The following is a 22,651-nucleotide window of genomic DNA, read 5'->3' as shown; positions in this document are numbered from 1 at the left end:
GTTCGATGGATGCCTCGATACAGAGTTCTATACGACGTTCAGGCGGCGAGCATTGCGGACGTTGCACGTGCCGCTTTATTCCACTTCAAGCGAAGACAAATTATGGGCCAGTGTTTAACAGCGATTGCTCGCCGGAGGAGGAGCACACTCTGATTACGGCGAGGAGGCCTCGAAAGAGATCCTCGGTGCTCTAACGATAAGGCCATTGTAAAAGCAGTGGCCCGTTTATCGCACGAATCCTTGAGCGCGGCCGATTTGGTGCTTCTCAGAAATAGAGAGAGAGAGAAAAAAAAAAGGATATCAAAGACGAAAAAAGCTCTCATCGTGATTACGGTACTTGGTAATGCGTTACCAAAACGCAGCTGTTGTGGGTTGTCTCTGCGTTTCTTCCGACCACCCCAAGGCGACAGGCAGCGCGAGGCAAGTGCAGGGGGTGGTCACGTGATCTGATACACCACCACTACCGACGCTCGAGCCGGCGATCAGGCCATTAACAGCTGCTCTGTAAAAGAAAAAAAAAAGACCGGAGAGGCCGAAATCTCGCTGGCTTGTCCCTGCTTTTCGCGCACTTCGTTTCTTTCGTGCCCGCGGGCTGCGGGCCCATCGACCGCTGTGCTGTGCACGGTTTTGACGACAGTGTGCCTATTCTTTGTACACTGAACCCGACGCGGCCCGCTTCCTCCACGGCTCAGCGGGGGAAGCAGAAGCAGCGGCAGCAGCTCGATGAGTGCAATGCTCGGGCGTTGCTCGGCTGTCGTGCGTGACTGCGTGTATAGCTTGAGCAGCGGCGCCTCGGCGGCCGACTGGACAAGTGGTTGTGTAAACGCGCACTGCTTTGTACTGTAGTATCTGTAGTGTCCGATCCTTATCGCAGAGATCGCGAATCTTGGAAAGACGGGAAAAGAGAAAAAATCGGCGTGCACACGTGCCGTACCACTCCCCCCCCCCCCCCCCCCCCCCCCCCCCCCCAATACTCCGTTTTTCTTTTGTCCGCTTTCCGTGTAAATGAGTGCCCTTCTCTGTTCAGGAGAGCGCGTGTGTCTATCTATCGGAGCTTTCTTTCTGGTGTGGAGTTCACTGGCCGGAAGCGGCAGTGCGCACTGTTGGAACCGGACAAGGACGAAGAAAAAACAAAACAAAAAACAATGCTCAGTGATTTTCACCGCCGCGAGGTCGTCTACCCGGAACAGAACGGATCCCCATTTAGAACGAGTGTCGTACATCCTGAGCCGAGATTTTGTTCCCGGAACTCGGCGCTTTCGTGCTGCGCGTGTTTGCCGCTGTAAACTGAGCTGCTTGATTGCAACTGGATGGCAATGAAATTGGGGGGTCGTGCGCGAAGAGTACTTTTTCGATATCGAACAGAATAAGAATAGTGTAGCTAAAAACCGAGTGAAGCGCGAATCGAATAGTGATAAACATCGAATAGTGATATCGAATAGTGATAAATATCGAATCGAATAGTGAGAAAGAGAATTGAAACGTGAACTGCAAAACTACAAACTATTACTCTACGGAGGCAAACTACTAGACCGGTTTATTTTCGCCTGGGAGGCGTAGTATTTCCTCTCTAGCCGCTAAAATTTATTTTTTTGTGCTCGCATTTCATTTGATGCTGAAAGTACCTGCCTAAGCAGAGTCCTTCAAAGGTGTGAGGCCTCGGCTCTGCTTTTGAGGAACTTAGTAACAATTATTCTAAATGTATACGAAAACTTCAGAACATATTCCATTCGTTCCGAATGATTTTGAGTCTCCGCTATTGGATTCATTCGGCGAATCGAATAGGTGGATATTAGATTCGCTGTTCCCAGAGCTCTAATATTCTATTAAGTTAATATATTAATTTAATCGAAATGAATGCGGAACGCTCCACCATTCGCCCCGTCGAGTGTTTGAACTGCGGCCATTACCGCTCGGCAACAGGCTCCGGGAGAGTGCGAAAGTAGAATGGAAAGAGCGCGTTTGCGGATTGTAACCCTCTCTACTCTCATTCACATGCGCAGCGGGATCTGAATGGAACAGAACGATATGCATCCTCAAACGCTGCTCGATTCGGGTCAGTCAGCTCTCAGCTGTGTATAGGAGTGCGGGGGGGGGGGGGGGGGGGGGGGAGTAGAGGTATCTCCCCTTGACAGCTAAACTGCTGTCAGGGGTCGCTGCGTATTTTTCGTTTTTGTACCGCTGCCATCGCGTTCCCCGCGCGACGCTTTTCTTTCGCTGTTTCCATCTCAGGTGCGACGCGAGATCTGTGTCATTATTAGTGGTTGTTTTTGATCTTGAGAGGAATTGGTATAGCCGCCGGTTAACCCATGGCAAATTAAGTTTATTTCGTTGATTTTTTTTTTTTCACGACGCAGTGCGCTTTTTTTTTTGTATTTTCATGATTTCGATTACCCACGAGCTAATGGAAGCACGGATACTTGTCTGTCGCGGAACTGCCTGCATTGCGATGTTCCTGAAAATCGCCCATGCAGTTCACTACTTAGGAGGATTTCGTGCCATTATCCTTTGAACTTAATTAAGGAGTATCGATTTCAGCGGAAGAAGAGACTATATAGTTTGCCTATAACTACACTCCACACGCGACTTCGTCGTGCTATGCGAAAGTCGGTGCTAAAGGGTTTAAGCTGAACCAGAAAAAAAATCGGGTTACGTGCATAATACATTAAGATCTTCGACAAGCGCGCGGTGTTCACTTCGGCATAGTGGAAAACGCGGTTAGCCTCGTTCTTATCCGCGGAGCATCTGCATTGTAACATGCCGTGAAGCGCGGTAAAGAAGACCACTCTCTGCGTGACAAATGCGGCTACGGTGGCATTACCTGCGAGCTACCTCGATCAAACGCGTGGCGGCCTGTTCCGAACTACGGGGTGGGCAGAGGTAAATGATTACGCTTATAATGCCCGTTGTGGATCGCTTCCGACCGCCTACGCGTTGGCGGCGCCACGTGCGCGGAATGCCCCCTCGCCCGGCTTGTCCTCGTGGTTTTGCTTTGGGGCGCGCGTTCCGGTCCGCGGAGCGGAACGTCCGTCCGCGATAGTCGTGGCCAACGCCGTGTGACCGATGCGTGGAGACGGTCCCCGTAACATCTGCGTGCGGGACCCCCCCGTCACGTGTTCTGTGTGTGTTGCCGAGATAACGTAGTTGACCCGTGGCGACAGCGTCGTCAACTCTTAACTATAGGCGCGCCAGTGCTGCTTTCTTTTGTGCGCAAATAGAATTGACAAGCGCTACGGAGAGGGCCACTGTATTTATGAATACAATGACAATGATGATGTCAACAAGCATATTGGTCTAACGACGTCAGGCATATATATGTATACAAAGCCTCGGTGATTGAGCGACAGCCCCTGGTAGACAGCTGATACGTTAGTGAAAATAAAAACAAAAGTACAAACCGCAAAACAGTGGGTATCATGAGACGGACAGAGCGTGTACCTCGTCCGTCTTGCAAAGGTGTGCATGGACGGACAGCAAGCTTCCTTTAAAACATCAGTGTCTTCCATTTTCAGTAATTCGAGATAGCACCCCTGCAGCGAGAGCCGCTAGGCCTGTTGCCCTATCACGTTCTGTTCTGCAGCCACTCCGTGGTTATTTTTCTTTCTTAAGTCACGGATGACGTCAGCGTGCTATATTTGAATATTAGAAGCCATGCGCCACATGGTGGCAGCCAAGAGAACTACAAGTGCTCCTTCCGAATCTCTAGTAATGACATGTGCTTTAGGATTTTTCGCCCTGGTCCGTTGTTCCGTGTTTGGCATGATGGTTATACCGCTTCGCATACGGTGCATTTTCATTTGTCAGCGAGGAGAGCCTAAGAAGCGTGCCTGTAACGTCGCTTATTTCTTATAACGCCAAATGGTGCGCGGGGGGTTTGCGTTTATGCCGTCGAGAATGCTCTCTGCGTGTATATACTATACGAGCTCTCCCGTTTAGTTAATCGCGCGCTGACCACGCTGCCTCGCAATTACCGCTGCACGATAACGCAACGGCGCTGTTCAGACTGCTATAGTACAGTGCCGGGGGAAAATTGCGCCACCGGTCCTGTATACGGCGTGGTAACGAATTCGCCGCGATTTAATCACACTAATGCAGCCTGGTATACAGTAAACGCCGCGGTTCGTGTTCACCTCGGTGAGCGCACGCTGGGGTACACGTATTTTATCTGCAGTGCTGGTGAGAAACACAGAGAGCATCCCCCCTCAACCTCTCTGTTCATACCTACTCCACTGCGGTCGATCTCGGCCGCGCAGCAATTTTTTTTTTTTTTTCGCCGTGAGAAAAAAGAACAGCAGATCGAACGCGTTCGCGGGCACCTTTATAGCCGTGGTGGGCAGTGCTTCTTTGGCTCTCTGACCACGTATACGTACGCTCGGTGCGTATAACGCGCCCGGCATCGCTGGCGGCTCATTCTTTTCTTTTTTTTTCGCCCCTTTATGCGCGCCGCTTTTTTTTTTTTATTCTTTCCATGTCCCCCGCATGCACTGTACGGGGTTTTCCGAAAATAGCAGCGGGGATATTGTTCCACGCCAGGAGCCGAGAGGTTTTTTTGTTTCGTAATTCTTGCTGTTCGTGTCTGAATTGAATTTGGCTTATTCCATCCCTTCGCCTTCGCGTACAGCCTGTGTACTGTGGGTGGCAGGCTGTACAGGCTCTTTTTAGAGGCCGTGCAGGAAAGTGCCGCTTGACAGTGATAGACAGTGTGGATTAATTCATGGAGAAATACAGGGACAGAAAAGATACTGGAACAAGGATATCGCAGTTTGGAGTATAATGAACACTACAAGTATACTTTAAAAAAAAAAGATAATCTGACATCAAGGACTGAAGTAATGTTAACACAAAGCACGCAGGAGACGAATGAAACCGACACCGCCGGAATGACACGTCAAAAAAAAAAATATAGCAAAGTGAGCGAAAGGGAAAGGTTGCGATGCGAACGGCTTCGCTTAGAGTATGCATGGGAATTGATTTGTGTCCTCGTTTCCACGTTGCGAAGAGAAAAGAAAGAATACAGCGTGAAGAAGCAAAAGCGGTGCCGCTCTAATTACAGTCACACGGTGCGGTGGTACGCAGGTGCTTTCAGTCGCGGACCGCGTATTCTTTTGTTTTGTGCCGCGTGTATACTGCCGCTTCGATTCGGCTTGACCGTCCGAGACTTGATACACGAGCCGCCCCGTACTGCAGCTGTGTGGTATGAGCTGAGCCTCATCTGATTTTGTCGAACGTATCGTATGTCGATTACCACCGCGTTCATAACGTGGCTGCTCGCGTAAAACGGGAATGGTACTCCTTTGCAGGCACTAAACACGAATACACCTATGTGGGAGTAAAAAAGAGAGTAAAGTTGTCCTCTAGTGCACTCCCACTTATAAAACGGAGTTCGCTAGAGGACATCTTGCTCCCTCTTTACTCCTCTTCTGTTTAGAGTGCTGTAGTTTTAGTGGGATGTCTTTAGATTGGTTTGGTTTATGGGGGTTTAACGTCCCGAAGCAACTCAGGCTATGAGAGATGCTGTAGTGAAGGGCTCCGGAAAGATCGACCACCTGGGGTTCTTTAACGTGCACTGACATCGCACAGCACACGGGCTTCTAGAATTTCGCCTTCATCGAATTTCATCCGCCGTGGTCGAACCCGCGTCTTTCGGGTCAGCAGCCGCGCCGTAACCACTGAGCCACCGCGGCGGGTGGACGTCTTTAGAGGTTGTCCCAATGGATGGGGTGTGTGACATCACCAAACGGAAAGTGGCATCACTTCCGGTAAAGGCATGAACACTTGCTAATACTATCATCGCATTGCCAGTGCATAGTGGAATTAAGTGCCCCGGTAACCCCCCCCCCCCCCCCCCCCCCCCCCCCCCCCCCATTTTGCCCGTATGCATCTCAGTGTGCCTGAAGAAACGCAGAACTTGTTGTAGTTGCAGGGTGTCGGTTTGCTGGGCAAGCTGGTTTTTGAGTTTGTTGAAAGCACTTTACTGCTGTTAGACACACAGGTGGCATCACCATACACTCTGAACACAAATACGCCCTTGTGGGAGTAAAATGGGAGTAACGTGTACTCTAGCGCATTCTGTTTCATAAAAGGGAGTGCGCTAGAGGACAGGTTACTCATTTTTCATCCCTTTTTGTTTAAGAGTGTATGTAGCTGTAATTAGTTTGATCTTAGTGGCACAAAAGGCAGATGTTTCCAAAGAACCACCGCTAAACTGTGCATTGAGTTCTAGGCGATATAAACTGATGTTAAGGCTAAAACGGCATTCGGTGGAATATGGCTGTAGAAAGGACACTTAAAAGCTGAGAGCGGTGGAAAAGTGGGACTTCTATGTGTCTGACATTCGCGGCTCGCGTTAACTTTAAAAAAAAACTAACCCTTTCAGCTATAACTCTTGTCACTTAGCGCCACGTGCGCTCGTGGTGCGAATATCCTGGGTCGTTTCAGTTCCCGCACTTCGACAGTATTTTAGCATTTCTGTATGGTGTCTGGAGGCGACCCGATATAAATCTGCATGCAGAACGCGTTGAACATGCCTGGCTCGGCTCAGCTGCAACTTTCGACGAAGAGAGTGAGATACCGAAATTGTTACATAAACTGACACTGGCTTACATACTGGCCCCAAAGCTCTCGAATTTTCTCGCGTTATAAGCTCAGCGGCTTGCGGGAACGTTGCTATATTGTACGGCGTATACAAAACGGATTCCGAAATGCATATGCCTTCTGTGGCTGCTATTGTCGCTTCTCGTGAGCTCCACTTCGCATTAGCCGCTACAAGTTCCCTTGTTTTCGATGGCGCTCGCCCACACATTCCCACACTCCCACCCAAACAAGCTCGTGTTTATAAAGCTAAGGCGCCATGGTACCGTGAGATAACACGACCTGATCGTACCCGCCACACGTCTGCGGTGCGTGTGGGGAGAGCACATTTGTGTGCGTGCACATCCTTTGTGTGCGATGAGTTCCCTTTCGCACGGCCTTGATACCGCACCTCTCCAGCCCTCGGAGGCGTGCGAAAAGGGCGGGAGCGCATGAGAAAGCGCGCCGATCGAGACACCGTGAAGAGAAGACCGGCCGTGGTTCGTATGGGAGCATTGGAAATTGCTCAGTGATGAACACGCAGAATTTTGGCAGACCGCGAATGCGATTCTGCTGCGGTGCCCGGAAGCGGCTGCGAGGCACTGAGACTCTGCAGGAAGTTGCTCGCCACATATACGCGGTATCCCTCGGCGCCTGTACACCTCGTGGAGGCACCATTAAAGCTCGTCAACATTCCGCTTGAGCATAAATGAACGCCGTACACCGAGTGGGTGGGACGATCCCTGAAGGAAGAACAAATATCCCGACAATGCCGACCACCTTTTCCACATCGTTCGGGCGGCGATTTCAAAGCTGTCTATAGAGACATGTGGACGTTGGCTGTGCCGGACATTGGGTAGACGTGCGACTGTCACCGGCAATGACATTGAACCAGCAGGGACCCGTAGCTGCACATAGTGGTCAGCACATTCCGTGATCAACCTTATTTGCATACCCTTATGCGCTTACATCGTTCTGTATACGGTGTTCATTGAATACCCTGCTACGTTGCTTTGTGTATAGTGCCGTTAGGTGCCGAGGGCAACATCCACAGAAACGGCAAGGACGACGTGGACAGGTACACTGGTGCCGCGAGCGCCTCTCCACAGGTGGTTATCGACAGCCTGCCGAAGTACGTTGTCCACCTTCCGACTTTTGCCACGAGGGAGGTTACGGAGACTTCGTTGCACCGAAGGCGTTGATAGAACTGCTCGGGACCCCTGCAAAGAAGACGACGACGTCCACGCCAACTTTTAGAACATGGTCGAAGCTATCGCGATGGACACTGACGCCTAGCCGGCCGCAGAAGAGGAAGACGGCGATGCCGCTGTCGATGGGAGGCGAAGCCTGCCTCCCTGGGCCGTGCTGGAGCGTCGGCCGTGCAGTCGCGCAGCGAGGATCAGCGGTGGCCGAGAGTGGCTGGAGCCCCATGCGGCGGCGGCGGCGCCGTCGTCCATCGCCGGGCCCCCGAGTCCCCGATGCCTAGCGGCGCCGCATGCTGCGACGTCCCCAGAATCGCGCACCCCAGGACCCAGGCAGCCTGCTGCAAGCCGCACGCCAAGGCTGGCTACGCGGCGCCGTGCAGTAAGGTCGCGCTTCCTGCCGCGTCTACTCTCTTAGCGGTGGTATAGCAACGCCTCTGGCACGCTGTCCTCGCACTGCGCGGAGGCACGCCGACGTGTCACCATCGTTAGGACTCAGTTTGCTGACCAGGGACGGTTTCGAAGCTGCGATATTTATCGGCAGCGTATTGGCCCATTGTCGCCTACTTCGAGTCCGCGGTTCGTTAGCCATGGTTTGTAGAATAAGACAGCCACAAGGCAGCCGTGAGCACAGCAGGCTGAAAAGTGTGCCACTTTCACGCACTAGCCGTACCTTTATGGTCACTCGTACGGGTGGAAGGCCGGTATTAAGCTCGAGTGAACCAGTTGCCGCTGGACCACTGTTACGATCAGCCACTCGAAGCGAAAGCGTCGCTATATGTAAGGATCCCGCGATCTGCGAGCAAGCTCAGTCGCAGACTGCGTGAAACCCGGCGCTGCCGCCTGGCGCAGGAGCGCAGCCGGGCACGAAGCAGCAGGCGCCGCGAAGCCATCAGCCGAGCCAGCGACACCAGCAGCCCAAGCAGGAGCTGCGCCCTGCGACGGTGGCCGTGGCCGCGACGCACGTGCAGCGTCGCCAGCAGCAGCAGCAGCAGCAGCAGCACCGCCAGCAGCAGCCGCAGCCGCAGTGCAAGCAGCCGCGGCTGTCCAGCGGCGGCTGCCAGGGCGGGGCGTCCGCAGCCGAGCCTTGCGTGCTGCCGCACGGAGCGTCGGTGCTCCACCGGTCGGATTCCGATGGCGCTCACGGCAGCAAGCAGGGCTCTTCTAGCGATGGAGACATGTGGGCCTGCCTCATGAGACTGTTCCGGGTGGTCGTTTTCAAAAGGTCCCACTTGCGACACTGGTTGAAATCGACCTCCTGGAAGGATGTTAGTGCCACCTCCGACATCTCTGATACGTACGAGCGCTGGTCTGCGTGTGTGCGCGTGTGTGTGAGATCGCGAGCTTGCGAGCATGTCCCGTGCGGCCGCCCTGGTATCTGAAAATGAAGTGTCAGCGTAGCGGAAATGTGTATATATTGGCGTGGACGGAGACCACACTAGCCGTTTTCTGGGCTGTGCGGAGAACGTGGGGGAGTTTCACCCCAACTCGTTCCTGTACTACAAGCACAGCCCAGCACCCAATATGGCGGCGCCCATGGACCTTTTTTTGAAAAGATCTATAGCCCTCGAGGAACCGGACCGGGAATGGCAGCAATGGCCGTCCGGCTTCACTGAGACTTCAAAACTCTTTCCGTTCTGCGCAACGGATACGCCCTCCACAGTTCCATTACCAGGTTGTCCATGAGGCTCTGGAGGCCAATGCACTACGCAGGACAGACATTCCACGTTTGTGCTGGGGCATCAGGGTCGTGGATGGCGGCCGCGCGGGACCGTTCAAGCGTTTTTGGTCCACATGAGTTCGGGTACCCTTGAAGCGCAACCACTTTGATCGGCACGCTCGCCGATCAAGGTGGCCGTGCTTGAAGGGAAAGCGCATGACTGTCTGTCGCTGGAGGCATCCGAGTCGACCATACTTGATACCGCACTGTCGACTATGGGCGTTGAATATCAGCTGTATATGAAGTCAGCGTCTGTACTGTTCCGTTCTTTCTGTTTTTCTTAACTATAGCAGTAGCAAAGGCTACGATGCTGACGCTATCGACATTTTGCTTTTTAAAAGCGTGTTTTCGCTGGTCTTGACCTCAGATCTTAGCCTTTAAATGAACTGTTTTTCACACGAGTGTCGACGCCCCTGTACACTGCTCTTTTTTTTTTTTTTGCGTAAGGGCAGTACGACCTTTCGCGGTGCTTTCAGTGCTTCGGGAGCGCGTGACCGTTGGTGCAGAAAGAACGGCGATCGCAGACGAGCTCACTTGCTTATACATGTCACGGGACTCGTGAGTCTGTCCAATGTATATGGTACAGCGCAGTTAACTGGCTCGGGAGGATACTCTAGGATATTCTCGTGACTGCAGCTATACTATATACGACGATGTATTGCGGTTGTTCATCCACCTCTCGATGACATTTCGAGGGAGAAGGTACGCTGGCTGCCAGTTCTATTCAGGCTTTGAGTGCGCACAGGGCTTCTCTGGTTGTACTTGACTCAGGTGCGTCACGATTTTGTGAAGGCGGAGTTTGGGCTGTCAGGATAGTTATGCACGTGCGGCCCCGGGAGGGGTACGAGTACTGCGTTGATGAACTTTTGAGTCGATCCCGTTGTTTCACAACACCGTTTCGATCGTGGAACGCGTACTGTTGCGAGGTACGGGCTGTTGACACGGTGAAGGCTAGGAATTGGGTCTTTATTAAAAGAATTTGACCCAAAAGAAAAGAGGGCCCCAGGCCCTTGGAAAATACAGACTGGCTCCCCGAGCAGCTGCTCTCTTCCGCTGCTGGAGGAAGACTCCCTTTGTCCGTTGACGGTCGAGTTTTCGAACGCCGTGGTCACGTGACCAAGCCGCGGTTCTAGGAAGAAGCGTCCTTGGGGGTCGAATCCAGACCACCCCGAGTTCCGATGCGAGAAGAGAGGGGACAGCCGCGCTTCGCGACCCTCATAAACATGTCAAGTTCGAGAGGAGTGCGTCTTCGGCTGAAAATGAGCCCCGCGTCCACGACGAGGCCGGCACCCTGCGGCGCCGAGGGGAGACCGGGACGCTCGCGGCACAAACAGTTTCCCGGAATTCGCGGGCCCGCAGGCCAGCAGTGTCGTGCAACGCAACAAACTCCTCCCCCCGATGAAGTCCTTCGCCGAGGCTGCGTCCCCAGATGCAGGGTCGAGAGAAGGCGCTCCGGACGGCAACAGCGCAAATGTATGCGCTCACTTTTCACACACACACGCACTCACACTCACATACGTTCACGGAAACCCCTGGCTGAAGGTGCCCAAGCGACTAACGACTGCCAGACGCCGTTTTCCAGAAAACTCTCCCTGCCTGTTCCTGCTGAACAAGTATTTGGCTCTCGACAACACATGGCAAAGCACACAACAACAAAAGCAACGCAGAGGTCTCAGACGATGCTTTAACGCCGTCTCATATTCGCGTAGCTTAGAACCCTCTACTCAGACCGTCCGCATTTCGATTCTCACTTCCCTTTTTGTATTTTACGTCGAAGTTGAACTCTTGCAAGATGAGGCTCCATCTCAGGAGTCTGCCATTCTTGCTCGACATTTGCTTCAGCCATGACAAAGGGCAATGGTCGGTCTCGACCGAGAATTTTGTACCTTGGATGTAGCAAGACAGCTTTTGAATGGCCCATACTATGCACAGGCACTCTTTCTCAGAGGTGCTGTATGATTCCTCTCGCGGCGTCAATTTACGACTGAGGTACAGCACAGGATGTTCTTCTTTCTTTTCGTTTATCTGAGAAAGCACGACACCTAGGCCACGGTTGCTAGCATCGCACTGGAGAACGAATTCACGTGAAAAATCTGGTGAAACCAACACAGGTCGCGATGACAGAGCTTCCTTCAAATTTTGGAAGGCCTCCTGCTTGGCGCGTGTCCAGCTGACCAGATCAGCCTCCTGCTTCCGTAGGCTGTCTGTGAGCGGACTTGCCACTTCCGAGTAATTCGGAATGTAGTGCTGGTAGTAACCAGTCATACCGAGAAAAGACCGCACGTCCTTCTTGGTTGTCGGCATGGGGAAATCTCTGATAGCCGCCACTTTAGTTTTCAGGGGCTTTCCCCGCCCTATTTCGTGCCCCAGGTATGTCACCTTGGCTCTACCTATCTGGCACTTTTTCGCCTTTAGCGTCAATCCTGCGGCCCTAAACCTCTCGAAAACTGTTCTAAGGTGTTCTACGTGAGACATCCAGTCCTTCGAGAATACAGCCACATCATCCAGATAGGGCAATGCGAAGTCACTGAGACCTTCAAGCACCCGGTCCATTAATCTAGAAAAACAGAATGGCGCGTTTTTCAGGCCAAAACTCATAGTAATCGGCAGAAAAACTCCGAAAGGTGTGATGAACGCCGCATAGCGACTGGCCCGTTCAGTTAATGGCACCTGCCAGTATCCTCTCACCAAATCAAAAGTAGAAATAAACGTAGCCCCGCTTACCAATTCCACTCTTTCCTCAATATTGGGCAACGGGTAGATTTGGTCTTTTGTTACAGCATTCAATCTCCGGTAATCCACACATGGTCGTGGATCCTTTCCGGGAACCTCGACAAGCAAACACGGGGAGCAATAATCGCTGCTACCCTCCTTAACGACTCCGAGTTCCAGCATTCTGTTTATCTCTTTCTTCATGATTTCCATTTGTCTGGGAGACGCTCGGTATGGCTTAGACTTGAAAGGGACCTCAAGCAGCTTATCAAGGCGGTGCGAAGTAGGAGCGACAAACGAAGTCTTTGGCTCGCTTTCTATTTTTCTAGAGCGCTGGCTGCTCCGCGCCTTGTGCGATACGCCAGCCTCGTTTTCCTTAGGTGCAGCCATTTCAACATGGCACCTTTCCTCCTTCTCCCCAACTTCGGCATTAATTAGTTCACTGGCATCAGCTGCTGTCTCTTGATCTTGGTAGATAAGCTTCTGCGAAAGTTGTCGCGCTTTAGCCCGAGTTAGAGCCATTACTTGGGCTTCGGCGTCAGCGAAAGCACGACCCCTTTCATTCAGGAGTTGTTCCGAACTGTTCGAAAAGAGGTAAGGGTAGCCTTCGGGCAGACCCTTCGATACAGCTGCTACCGTGCTTAGTGTGCCAAATGGACCTTCAATTTCGACCTTAGCCATCGGCAGACACACAGAGTCTTTACTGACTGCCTGACGAATCCATGCGCACTCCGACACATAGTCTTCCTTGGTGACATATTTAGGATGCACAACATCCATGGTGGCTGCCGAATCCCTCAGTACTCTGCATTTCTGCCCATTTACGATGTAATCTCTAGTGTATGGTTGCAAAAGGTCATGGTTTCTTGGGTGGTCACTCAACGAGGCCAACACTGGCCTTTCTTTCGGGCAGTTTCGAGCAAAATGGCCTGGCTGTTTACAATTAAAGCAAGTGAAAGGCATCCTTTTTTCTAGCTCTGAATAATTAGCACCACTCTCTTTACTCGCAAACTCCTTAACCTTACGTGAGGTATCAGGGCGCTGAGAACCGCGTTCTTTGTTCTCCGCTTCTCCGCAAGCTCTCTGCTGCTCTCGGGAATAAACTTTCTGGCCCTGATATCCGTTCCTGAAGTCCTGACTCACCTTAGGCTGCCGAAAGCTGCGGCTTGCCACGTACTCGTCCGCAAGCTGCGCTGCTTTTTCCACGGACAGTCCATCTTGCCGGTCCCTGACCCACAAGCGGATGTTTTCTGGCAAGGTGTCATAGAACTGCTCCAGACAAACCAAATCCTTTAGCTTTTTGAAATCGTCCCCTGCCTTTGAGCCTTTTACCCACTGCGTCAGGTTATCGTTTAAAGTGCAGACAAATTCCAGAAAACTTTCATTCTGCTTTTTTCTGGATGTCCGAAATCTCCTCCTGAACTCTTCTGTTGAGATCATGTACTTCGCGAGCAGGCTTGATTTCACCAGATCATAGTTACCCGCTTCACTAGAACTCAAGCGAGCCACAACCTGTGAAGGTTCTCCTGGGAGCAACGCCATCAACTTTTCTGGCCATATGTCGCGGCTAATGGACTGCCTCTCGCACATCCTCTCGAAATTGACGAGGTAGAGAGCAATGTCATCGCCTACTTTGAACGGCTGAAGCAAGTTCGTCATCTTAACATTACCTCCCTGAGGTGTGACGGCACTTTCACCCCGTTCTAACCTTGCCCGCTCGAGCCTTGCCTTCTCGATTTCGAGCTCAATCTTTTTGTTCTCTCTCTCCGCTTCCAACTCCGCCTGTTTCTTTTCTTTCTCTTTCTGCCTTTCTCGCTCGTCAGCCTTCTCTTTCTCCACTCGGCGTATCTTTTCCCAAGCATCCGTTATCTCGTCCTCTTCAAACTCCACCTCTGCAATTGCATGGCGAATCTCTGGTTTCCTCATGCTTTGGTTTACCTCTAAACCAAGTTCAGCTGCCAACAGCAGCAATTCGTCTTTGCTCAGTTTCTTTATGTCCATGGTTGGCGAGAGCCGACTACAAAATTTGCAAACTACTCACACACCCAGTGGTGAATAAATGCAGTCGATTCCTCAGATAGAACCCAGTTCTAAATCATCTGGCAATACGTAGTCGCTTCAGCACTCACCCAACCAGGAGCCCTTGATGGCCACCGTGACTTCCGAAGTCAGGAACTGCCAAGTCCGGCGATCCCAGATCGTCGTTGTTGCCTTTAAGTGGTTGTCTTCTCGCCTGGCCTTCACGCTGCGCTGCGACGATGGTGACTCCCTGAGCCACGTAGCGGAGCTCCGATGATCCCGGATCCTCGAAGGCGCTCTCTCGTCAGCAGTTGTCCACCAGCCTTGTCCTTATCCCGCCGCTGCCAACCAGTTTGTTGCGAGGTACGGGCTGTTGACCCGGTGAAGGCTAGGAATTGGGTCTTTATTAAAAGAATTTGACCCAAAAGAAAAGAGGGCCCCAGGCCCTTGGAAAATACAGACTGGCTCCCCGAGCAGCTGCTCTCTTCCGCTGCTGGAGGAAGACTCCCTTTGTCCGTTGACGGTCGAGTTTTCGAACGCCGTGGTCACGTGACCAAGCCGCGGTTCTAGGAAGAAGCGTCCTTGGGGGTCGAATCCAGACCACCCCGAGTTCCGATGCGAGAAGAGAGGGGACAGCCGCGCTTCGCGACCCTCATAAACATGTCAAGTTCGAGAGGAGTGCGTCTTCGGCTGAAAATGAGCCCCGCGTCCACGACGAGGCCGGCACCCTGCGGCGCCGAGGGGAGACCGGGACGCTCGCGGCACAAACAGTTTCCCGGAATTCGCGGGCCCGCAGGCCAGCAGTGTCGTGCAACGCAACAGTACGCGCGCTGACAGAAGTCAGTTGAGCAGGCGCCATACACTACCCTTGCCCCCGTCGCTAACACTTCAACCGTTCCGCTGCGTTAACGTGTCAATAGTTAGATAACCTGCACGCGACGTCGCCAGCACCATGGCCATATATCTTGCACGGCTTTATCAGGGCCGCCTTGTTAGACTTACACGGCAGCAGCTTGAATTGTAATCCAGACTTTTGTGACCACGCTCTTATGGCGGTAATCAAACTGGGAGGCGTCTGAGTGGTCGTAACCAATACATGCTACTTGTATATAACATCGGTATTGTTAGCAAGGGTGTCTATTGTCCTTAACACAATAGGACCGCAGCGTCAGTCTTTTCTGCGATGCGATGCATCAGTTTGCGGCATTTGTGATGTTGGATGTTTTGCTTCGAACGAAAAAAAAAAAGAGGGTTCCGTTTATTCAACCCAGTAATGGTTAACAGTGTACGAGACACGTAGGATAAGAAGCGCGATTGCACTTGAATAAGACGAGTTCGAAGCTCGAGGACGTCCACCTGAGGTTGGCGGTGACACGCCCAGGTGACGCTCGCGGCCGCCGAGTCTTGAGCAGCGCGGGTGGCGGTTTTCGTTCGGGGCGAACCCGGCGGGAGCCGACGTCCGGTTAACGAGGCACGCTGGACCCCGTTCGAAGCTTGGCCGGGAGACTGCAGACGCTGCTGCAGCAGGCTTTCGACCGCTGGCGCACGATGTCGACCGGTGGGGTGACGCCGCAGTTCGCTCACGTTGCGGCGACGGATGGCGCGTCGACCGGTCGACGGCCACGGCGCAGTCAGCCTGTGCGCGCGCCTCTCCGCGGCGGCTCCTCCGTAACATCTCTAGTGCGTTGCCTTCTCGCCGCGGCAGGGCAGGCCAGAAAAGCGCCGCGAATGGTCGCATGTTTGTTAATCGTGTTCTGTGGAGAGGTGTGGTAGCGGATTCTATATTAGCCACGCTGTTGAAATTTCATAGAGCGTGCACTATAAGTTTGCTCTTGTCAGACACATAATGATAACTGCCGCCGTTATGAGCCGCTGAACAGGAAGAGGAAGTTTTTTTGAGCCAGCTGCTGTTCAGGCCGGATATTTCTCCGCAAGAAGGTACTACTACACAAGCTTACTGAAGGAGGTAGTCTCGGTACTGTGACAGGGGCGGATATATATATGGCTCACTTTTGGAGGGGGTCGTTTTGGGGATGAGGGGTCTGTTCTATTTGAACATGCATTTATTGCACCTTTATCGTCGAAAAAGTGGCTTTGGTATGGTTCTCGTGCGCAAAAAATTTCTCATTTGTGGCCGGTCCTCTAAATCTGTCCCTGGGTTGAAAGTATACATTTCAGACACTGAAATCTTTCTTCAGTGACTCGCTGTTTGTGTTTTTAGCACTGGGATAATGTATTTGAGCGTTTAAGCTCGGCGTCAGACACCTCCATTGAAATCTAATTATTTTTTTTTATCAAATGTGCATGTACAGCAGCTGTCTGCAGTGGTGTCCAAGTGAAATAATGTCGCAAACATGAACCGTTCGTTCTCTTCAGAAGCTGCAAGTGCATGAGCGATGTTAGCTAGGTCCGTATATGCGCTGCATTCGGCATTACACTCGGCGCTTTCTCCTCGACCTTTCTCGCACTGTACATGACGAACCTTTACAGGAAACTCCGTGCGTCCAGGAACAGGCTCGTATTTAGGCGACCCGAACAGCGCCCAGTTTTCCTCGAGAATGCCACTATGGGCGCATATGTACCCGCTTGGCAGCTGGATAGTCCTGGTCCCGCCTGGGCGCACGGTTGGAGGAAACGATTGCCCTTGAAAGCAAAGTAAATAAGCGCCGCTTTGCGCGTCTTTTTTCATTCCCGGTGGACGTGCAGTCCCGTCTGCAGTAATGAGGGAAGGAAACTGAGTTGGCCAGGAGGAGAGATGGGCCCGGCGTGCTCAGGCAGGTGCCCAGGTTACAGGAATACACACGCACACTCTCCGTCTCTCATTCGGCGTATGTCCGGAGCGCCTCGACTCCTTTCTTATTAGCGAGGAGGGATGACACACGCACGCGCAGCTTCTCTCGTGACGTCTTTGATGACGTATAGTCGCTCATTCGGGGAAAGAGAGCTTTCCTTTTCTGTTTCTATGCGCGGCGTGAGATTTTCCTTTTTCGCGACGAGAGAGGGGGTATCGAGTTCTCTCTTTTCATATTTATACGCGCTTGAATAGACCTTTCGCTTTCAGCTCCTTGCGTTTCCTGATGTCGCCTCTGCTTTCATTGTACGGGCCCAGCGCCGTGTGGTGTGTCGCGGATCAGGTCGAACTCCGCTTGCGTGCGAGCTGCGTCACCTGTATTTGGTACGCTGCTGATTCAGCTCGCCTTGTTTTTTTGTCTTGCTTGCTTTCTTTCGCGCTTTGTTTCTTAAGTGCTGTGACCGCTAGTGGTACATTAGAGTCCGTTAGGAGGCGCGTCCGTGGGTTTTTCTCTGAAATAACTCTTCAGCAGAGTGATATTAGCTGAATGCGCAAGCGACTGTTCGAGCACTCTGCTAAGCCCCGCAACGCTCTGCTGGCACGAGCTTTCTCTGTCATTCATGAGTGTTTATTTTAATTCTCTTCAGGGTGGCTCAGCGGTTATGGTGCTCGGCTGCTGATCCAAAAGACGCGGGTTCGATCCCGGCCGCGGTGGCTAGAATTTCTTTGGAGGAGAAATTCTAGAGGCCCGTGTACTGTGCGATGTCAGTGCACGTTAAAGAACCCCAGGTGGTCGAAATTTCCGGAGTCCTCCACTACGGCGTCTCTCATAGCCTTAGTCGCTTTGGGACGTTAAACCCCATAAACCAAACCAAACCAATTCTCTTCAGTGGAATAACTGTAGGGTTCAAAGGGTTCTGCGTTCTAGCACTGTAAAACGAACAAAAAATTTACCTGTGATAATGCGTGCGGGGCTCCATGTTCGAAAGCTCATCAGCTAGCTCACTTACGTCAGTTTCAAGCATTAAATCCACCTCACCTTTTGTTTATTCGACTGTCGCAAAGCTATCTTCTGCCGAGTGTTATTATTCCAAAACGGAGCAGCTATTCTACAGGCGCCCGCAGATAACCGTGGCTGCAGCTATTAAGCGCGCTCATAATTCAACAGATTCTGCTCAACCGAAAGCTGCACGGCGTATAGCTGACCTTATCTCACCGCACTGTAGGAGCCGCAGTGGATGGAACCGGGGTCGGTCGGCCGGCAAACCGCTCGCTTGGTTTGATAAGGAGGTGTGTATAGTGGGTGGAATAGTAGACTGTTTCGATAAGATCAACGTCGCTCGAAAGAGGTGAGCGCGCGAGAGGTCGTTCGCCGCGCGAACCTCTTCTCTTCGCGAGGCTGCTTGTGATAAGTTGGCGATAGTAACCGCCTGGGAAATAAGCAAAAAATAACGAAAAATAGGGAAAATTAGCGAGATCTTTCCTGTCTTCTCAGCCTGCTTAGCTCGTCGTATAGAAGTTCACAGAAGGAAGCACAAACGTCGCTGGGTATACATTTGTTATAGTCTGCCCCTGCGGTACAGAACAGCGACGCACGCCACGTGCCGGTGCCGCGTCGTTGTCCTTGAAGACAATGGCGGAACGCATCAGTGAAAAGGCCGACCCCTGCTTTTCACCATCGCAACTCGCATGCTTCCGTGTCGATGACTCGATTCATCACAGGCATGTCGTCGGAACACGCTTGTGCGTGAACTATTAGCGAAACTCCGCTTCTAAGTGTGTCTGCGCCACTTTTTGTAATCTAGCAGGAGGAGGCGCTACCGGTGAATCTGGCATCAACTATTGGCGGCTGCTGTTAACATTTGAGCTCGTACGAGAACTTTTCATCAACTGACATAGGTGGCGCGACAATCTGTTGGTCTGGAAACTGGACCAGTCAGAGTATCAGATGTTCGTTCATCTGTGATGGGGAGCTTCGTAACTGGCATTCAGCACGTGGATTAGAAGATGCTACTATCATGCTAGGTCTCTTCGATTTGGCTGCACTAGCTGAGTGCAGCGCGTGCCCTCTGCACTTTCCTCTTCGTTTTGTACAAGTGCAGGCCTAGTTCTCGACGAGTTCTCGACTGCGCTGCACTCACTTCGGAGCCAGTGCCAGCCAGTTCACGATGCCGGGTGGCCTGCACATTTTGTGAACTTGCCTGTTCGTTTTGACAGCGACAGTGCGGCGCTAGTGTTGTGAACTGCCGGAACCGGCCTTGCGCGCTCGTTGCACGGTGGCAGAACTTTATTAGCAAAACTCGTGCAGCCAGTGCAGCCCAATCGAAGAGACGTGCTGTTGCCGTCATATGTCTGCGGCGGCGGCGAAAGAAGGCCAGAACTCAGGAGCCATGGTTTATGCGAGGCTTAGCTTTATTCGACATAACGCTCGACCTATCTCTACGCGCATCAAACGCAGGTCGACAGTGAAGACCGAGCTTCCGAAAGCGGAGTGGGGTCTCTCTCTCTCAGTAAATTGGTTTTTGGGGAAATGGCGCAGTATCTGTCTCACATATTACACACCTGGACCGCGCCGTAAGGGAAGGGAGGAAGGTGGGAATGAAATAGAGCCAATCAGCGTTTGAAAACTGACGCATTTATTCAGTTATTTGTAGCGAACTTTGCAAAATGCGCACTTTTCCTGCCGCGGAGGCAAATTGCAAAGACACCCTTATACCGTGCGAAGTCAGTCGAAATTAAGTTGGAGCCCTCCACTACGGCGTCTCTTTTGTTCTTTTACCCCGCCTTCTCCCTTTCTTGATGCAGCGTGGGTGCGGTTCCTTATTTCCACTTGTTTCCTAGCTGATGCCAGCGAACTCTGTCTTCCCTCCAGATTTGCTCACTTCATAGCTAGCTTCCTCAGAGCTGCGCTGTCGTAGATTGAGAGAGCGCAACGCATCCAGGGGTGCGAGAACGTGACTGCCTCGTGCCGGCTGCGGCGACAGCATGGGCGACAGTGAACGAGCGGCAACGAGCCGGCTCGTTCGGCGCGCGACGCGACGCATGCGCTCGTCTCGTGCGTCATCTGCCCACCCGAACGGCGGCTGCTGCTCCGGCTACGTTGAGCGGTCGCCTTTTGCACCTGAACAAAGGAATTCGCCCCGCGGAGATTCCTTCGGCCGCCTCCTCTCCCTCTCGCCATTCCCACGCCCTCAGCACGTGTGTTTCTCACCGCTGGTGTCCCTCGCGTTGTGGAGGTGTGTGTGTGATCGGTTTCCTGAGCTGTTGATGCGTGCAGCTATTTACGGCGAATTAAAAGGAAAACAGAAAAAAAAAACGAGCCAGGATGGAGTACGGGAAATAACCTGCGAAACCTGGCTGGAGTACGCACGTGCGGTTTGTGACGCGCGCAGCTTAAGGTTGAGTACATTCTTTTTTTTACAACCGAACTTGACGGAAGTACCTGTCTATGCTAACACGCGTTGCACTATTTGAAAGTTGAGTACAGTGTTCTACTGTAGTTCCGAGAATGTGAGAGGTGCTGGAGTGGTGACGTCGAAAACATTTTTGATCCCGCTCAGCTGTAAGGGATGTCTGCCAGCTGCTGCCGGCTAATTCTGCTCGTTGCTGCTCCACTCCTCGCTGTTGCTCGGTGTCGTACTATCCCTTATATTGCACACGCCTGAGGCGGGCAGCTGCACACAACTTCGTTTGCGCACTTTCGGTTCGGCGAGCGCCCACAGGTGCTGACGTCAGCGCGAGAACTCCTGTAGGGACCCGGCCCACCGCCGCCGCTAACAGCTTGCGCTTGCGCGCTCCACTGAGCGGCGAGATTTTCATTCGTTTCTGCGCATGACAAGGCTGCCTCGACAGTGGCGGCGCATCGTCGCGCGATAAAGGGCGAATCCTTTACGCGACCTTGGATTGTGTTGGCCCGCGGCGTCAGTCGGCTTCCTGCGCTCGTCGTCGGCGGCGGTGTTCGTCGCAAGGAGAACGCGCGACGCTCGCTCGGCGTGCCATCGGCGTCGCGGCTGCCTCTCTGGAGCCTGTCTCTGTGTCGCCGGCATCCGTCGTCGCGGACTCTCTCCTATCCACACTCATACTCGCGACCGAGCCCCGCACCGCTGTATCCGACGGCGTCCGCAGGCTGTGCGCTGGACTATTTACTTATTTACGTCTCTGGTGGTGACCCCTCCTCATCCCCGATTCGGAGTGCACATACATACCTGCAGCTGCGCCGGACAACACACATCGGGAAGCCATGCAGATCAAGTGGGCTGTGTCGAAGAAGTTTTTCGTATGTGACGCTTCGCCCCATTCTCCGCAAAGCTATAAGCGTGCGAATTCGCTTTGGAACGGGAATGTGGTTTTATTTGTAAGTGGTTCTCAATTCCAAGCGGCGAGGCGAGGTCGCGTGCACGCTGGGATTGGCTGGAAGCCGTTTGGTGTTGCCGGAAGGGTCGAACTCTTCGAATGTCGTTGCAGCCTGTGTAGCGGTGGTGACGGCACCTGTGCGTTTGAGGGATGCATGAAATTGAGTCTTCGTTTCTGTAGCTAATGGCATGAACCCCATGAAAACATTTGTGTGAGCCACCGCGATATTGAGTTATTATAACTGGAAATAGCTAGCATGCTAGTGAAGTAGTGATTAAGCGTGTGCTTTGACCTGACTGCAGTTGCATGGTGAGAAAAAAGACATAGTACCACGCAATATTGCTGGCACTGTGCAGCGACCATTGCAGATATATTTGTTTTCGCCATGTAATTCTCACCATTGTGCAGACTGTTTTTTAACAAGACATTCATACTTTTGCTTCTCACTCGGGTCAGGCATGTATCCCAGTGGTGTGTGTGTGTGTGTGTGTGTGTGTGGGGGGGGGGGTTGCGAGCGAGAGGGCCCGGCCCCCCCCCCCCCCTGAAATCAACTTCACCCCCCCGCCCCTCGTTTTTTTGGTTGTGCTCAGCCAGCTCAGCCAACAGCTGCCAGCACTCCACTTCCTGGCTATGTGCCTGACTCGGGAATTAAAACCGAGAAACTGAACTGGTATGCATTTTTCCAAATGATTGCTTCTGGTGAAGTGGAGAGGAAGGCAAAAGCTATGCAGTTTTGATCTGTCAATTGGTCTGCGCTTGTCGTACATATGGGTTCAACCAGTCTCTCATTCCGTGTGCTCTAGAGCTGGTCTAAACCAATTCACATTTTGGGTGCTGTTTCAGGTAATGACCAGACTAAATTCAACCCCTGCGGAGGTGGTCTAAGACATCTATCAGCAATGATTGTTGTACTGTGTACAGAATCTTATTGTTTTAATAGGCTCTGTTCAGGCTTTTGCATTTCACCTGAGCACGCCGTTTTAAACTGTCTCTCCTGGTCTTTTGTTTAGGAAAGCTCGAGTGGAGTCAGCGTTGGCAGTTCACGATCACGAGACCACCTGGACAAGGCTCCACTGGGGCTCCGGAATCTTGGCAACACAGTAAGCAACATATTCTACATCTCTTAAGCAGCATAAGCAGAGGGACTGTTACAGTTGTTCCTCAAATCAACACTTCTAATCTATGTTAAGTAATATGTTCAGTAATTGTTCAGTGTTTGTTGTATGCCCAGTAAAAAGGCCAAGAGGCTAAAGCATTGGGCAGCTGACCATGACATGTCTGCAG

At 52.3% G+C, this 22,651-nt stretch overlaps 1 protein-coding gene across 3 annotated transcripts in view; it reads left to right on the top strand.

Moving 5' to 3' along the window:
• LOC149340808 (ubiquitin carboxyl-terminal hydrolase 2-like) overlaps positions 1-22,651 on the top strand; it is a 241,175-nt gene that overhangs the window by 199,488 nt on the left and 19,036 nt on the right. For all 3 annotated transcript variants that reach the window (XM_089549699.1, XM_089549698.1, XM_089549700.1), the window contains one exon: positions 22,378-22,467. In XM_089549699.1, coding sequence (XP_089405825.1) covers positions 22,378-22,467 — 90 coding nt within the window. The remainder of the gene's footprint in view (positions 1-22,377; positions 22,468-22,651) is intronic.

This window comes from Amblyomma mixtum, chromosome 6, assembly GCF_055824585.1.
Source record: "Amblyomma mixtum isolate Tamu chromosome 6, ASM5582458v1, whole genome shotgun sequence".
Classification (NCBI taxonomy): Eukaryota; Metazoa; Arthropoda; class Arachnida; order Ixodida; family Ixodidae; genus Amblyomma; species Amblyomma mixtum.
Note: the sequence above shows the minus strand (reverse complement) of the source record. Positions and strands in the feature narration are given on the sequence as shown.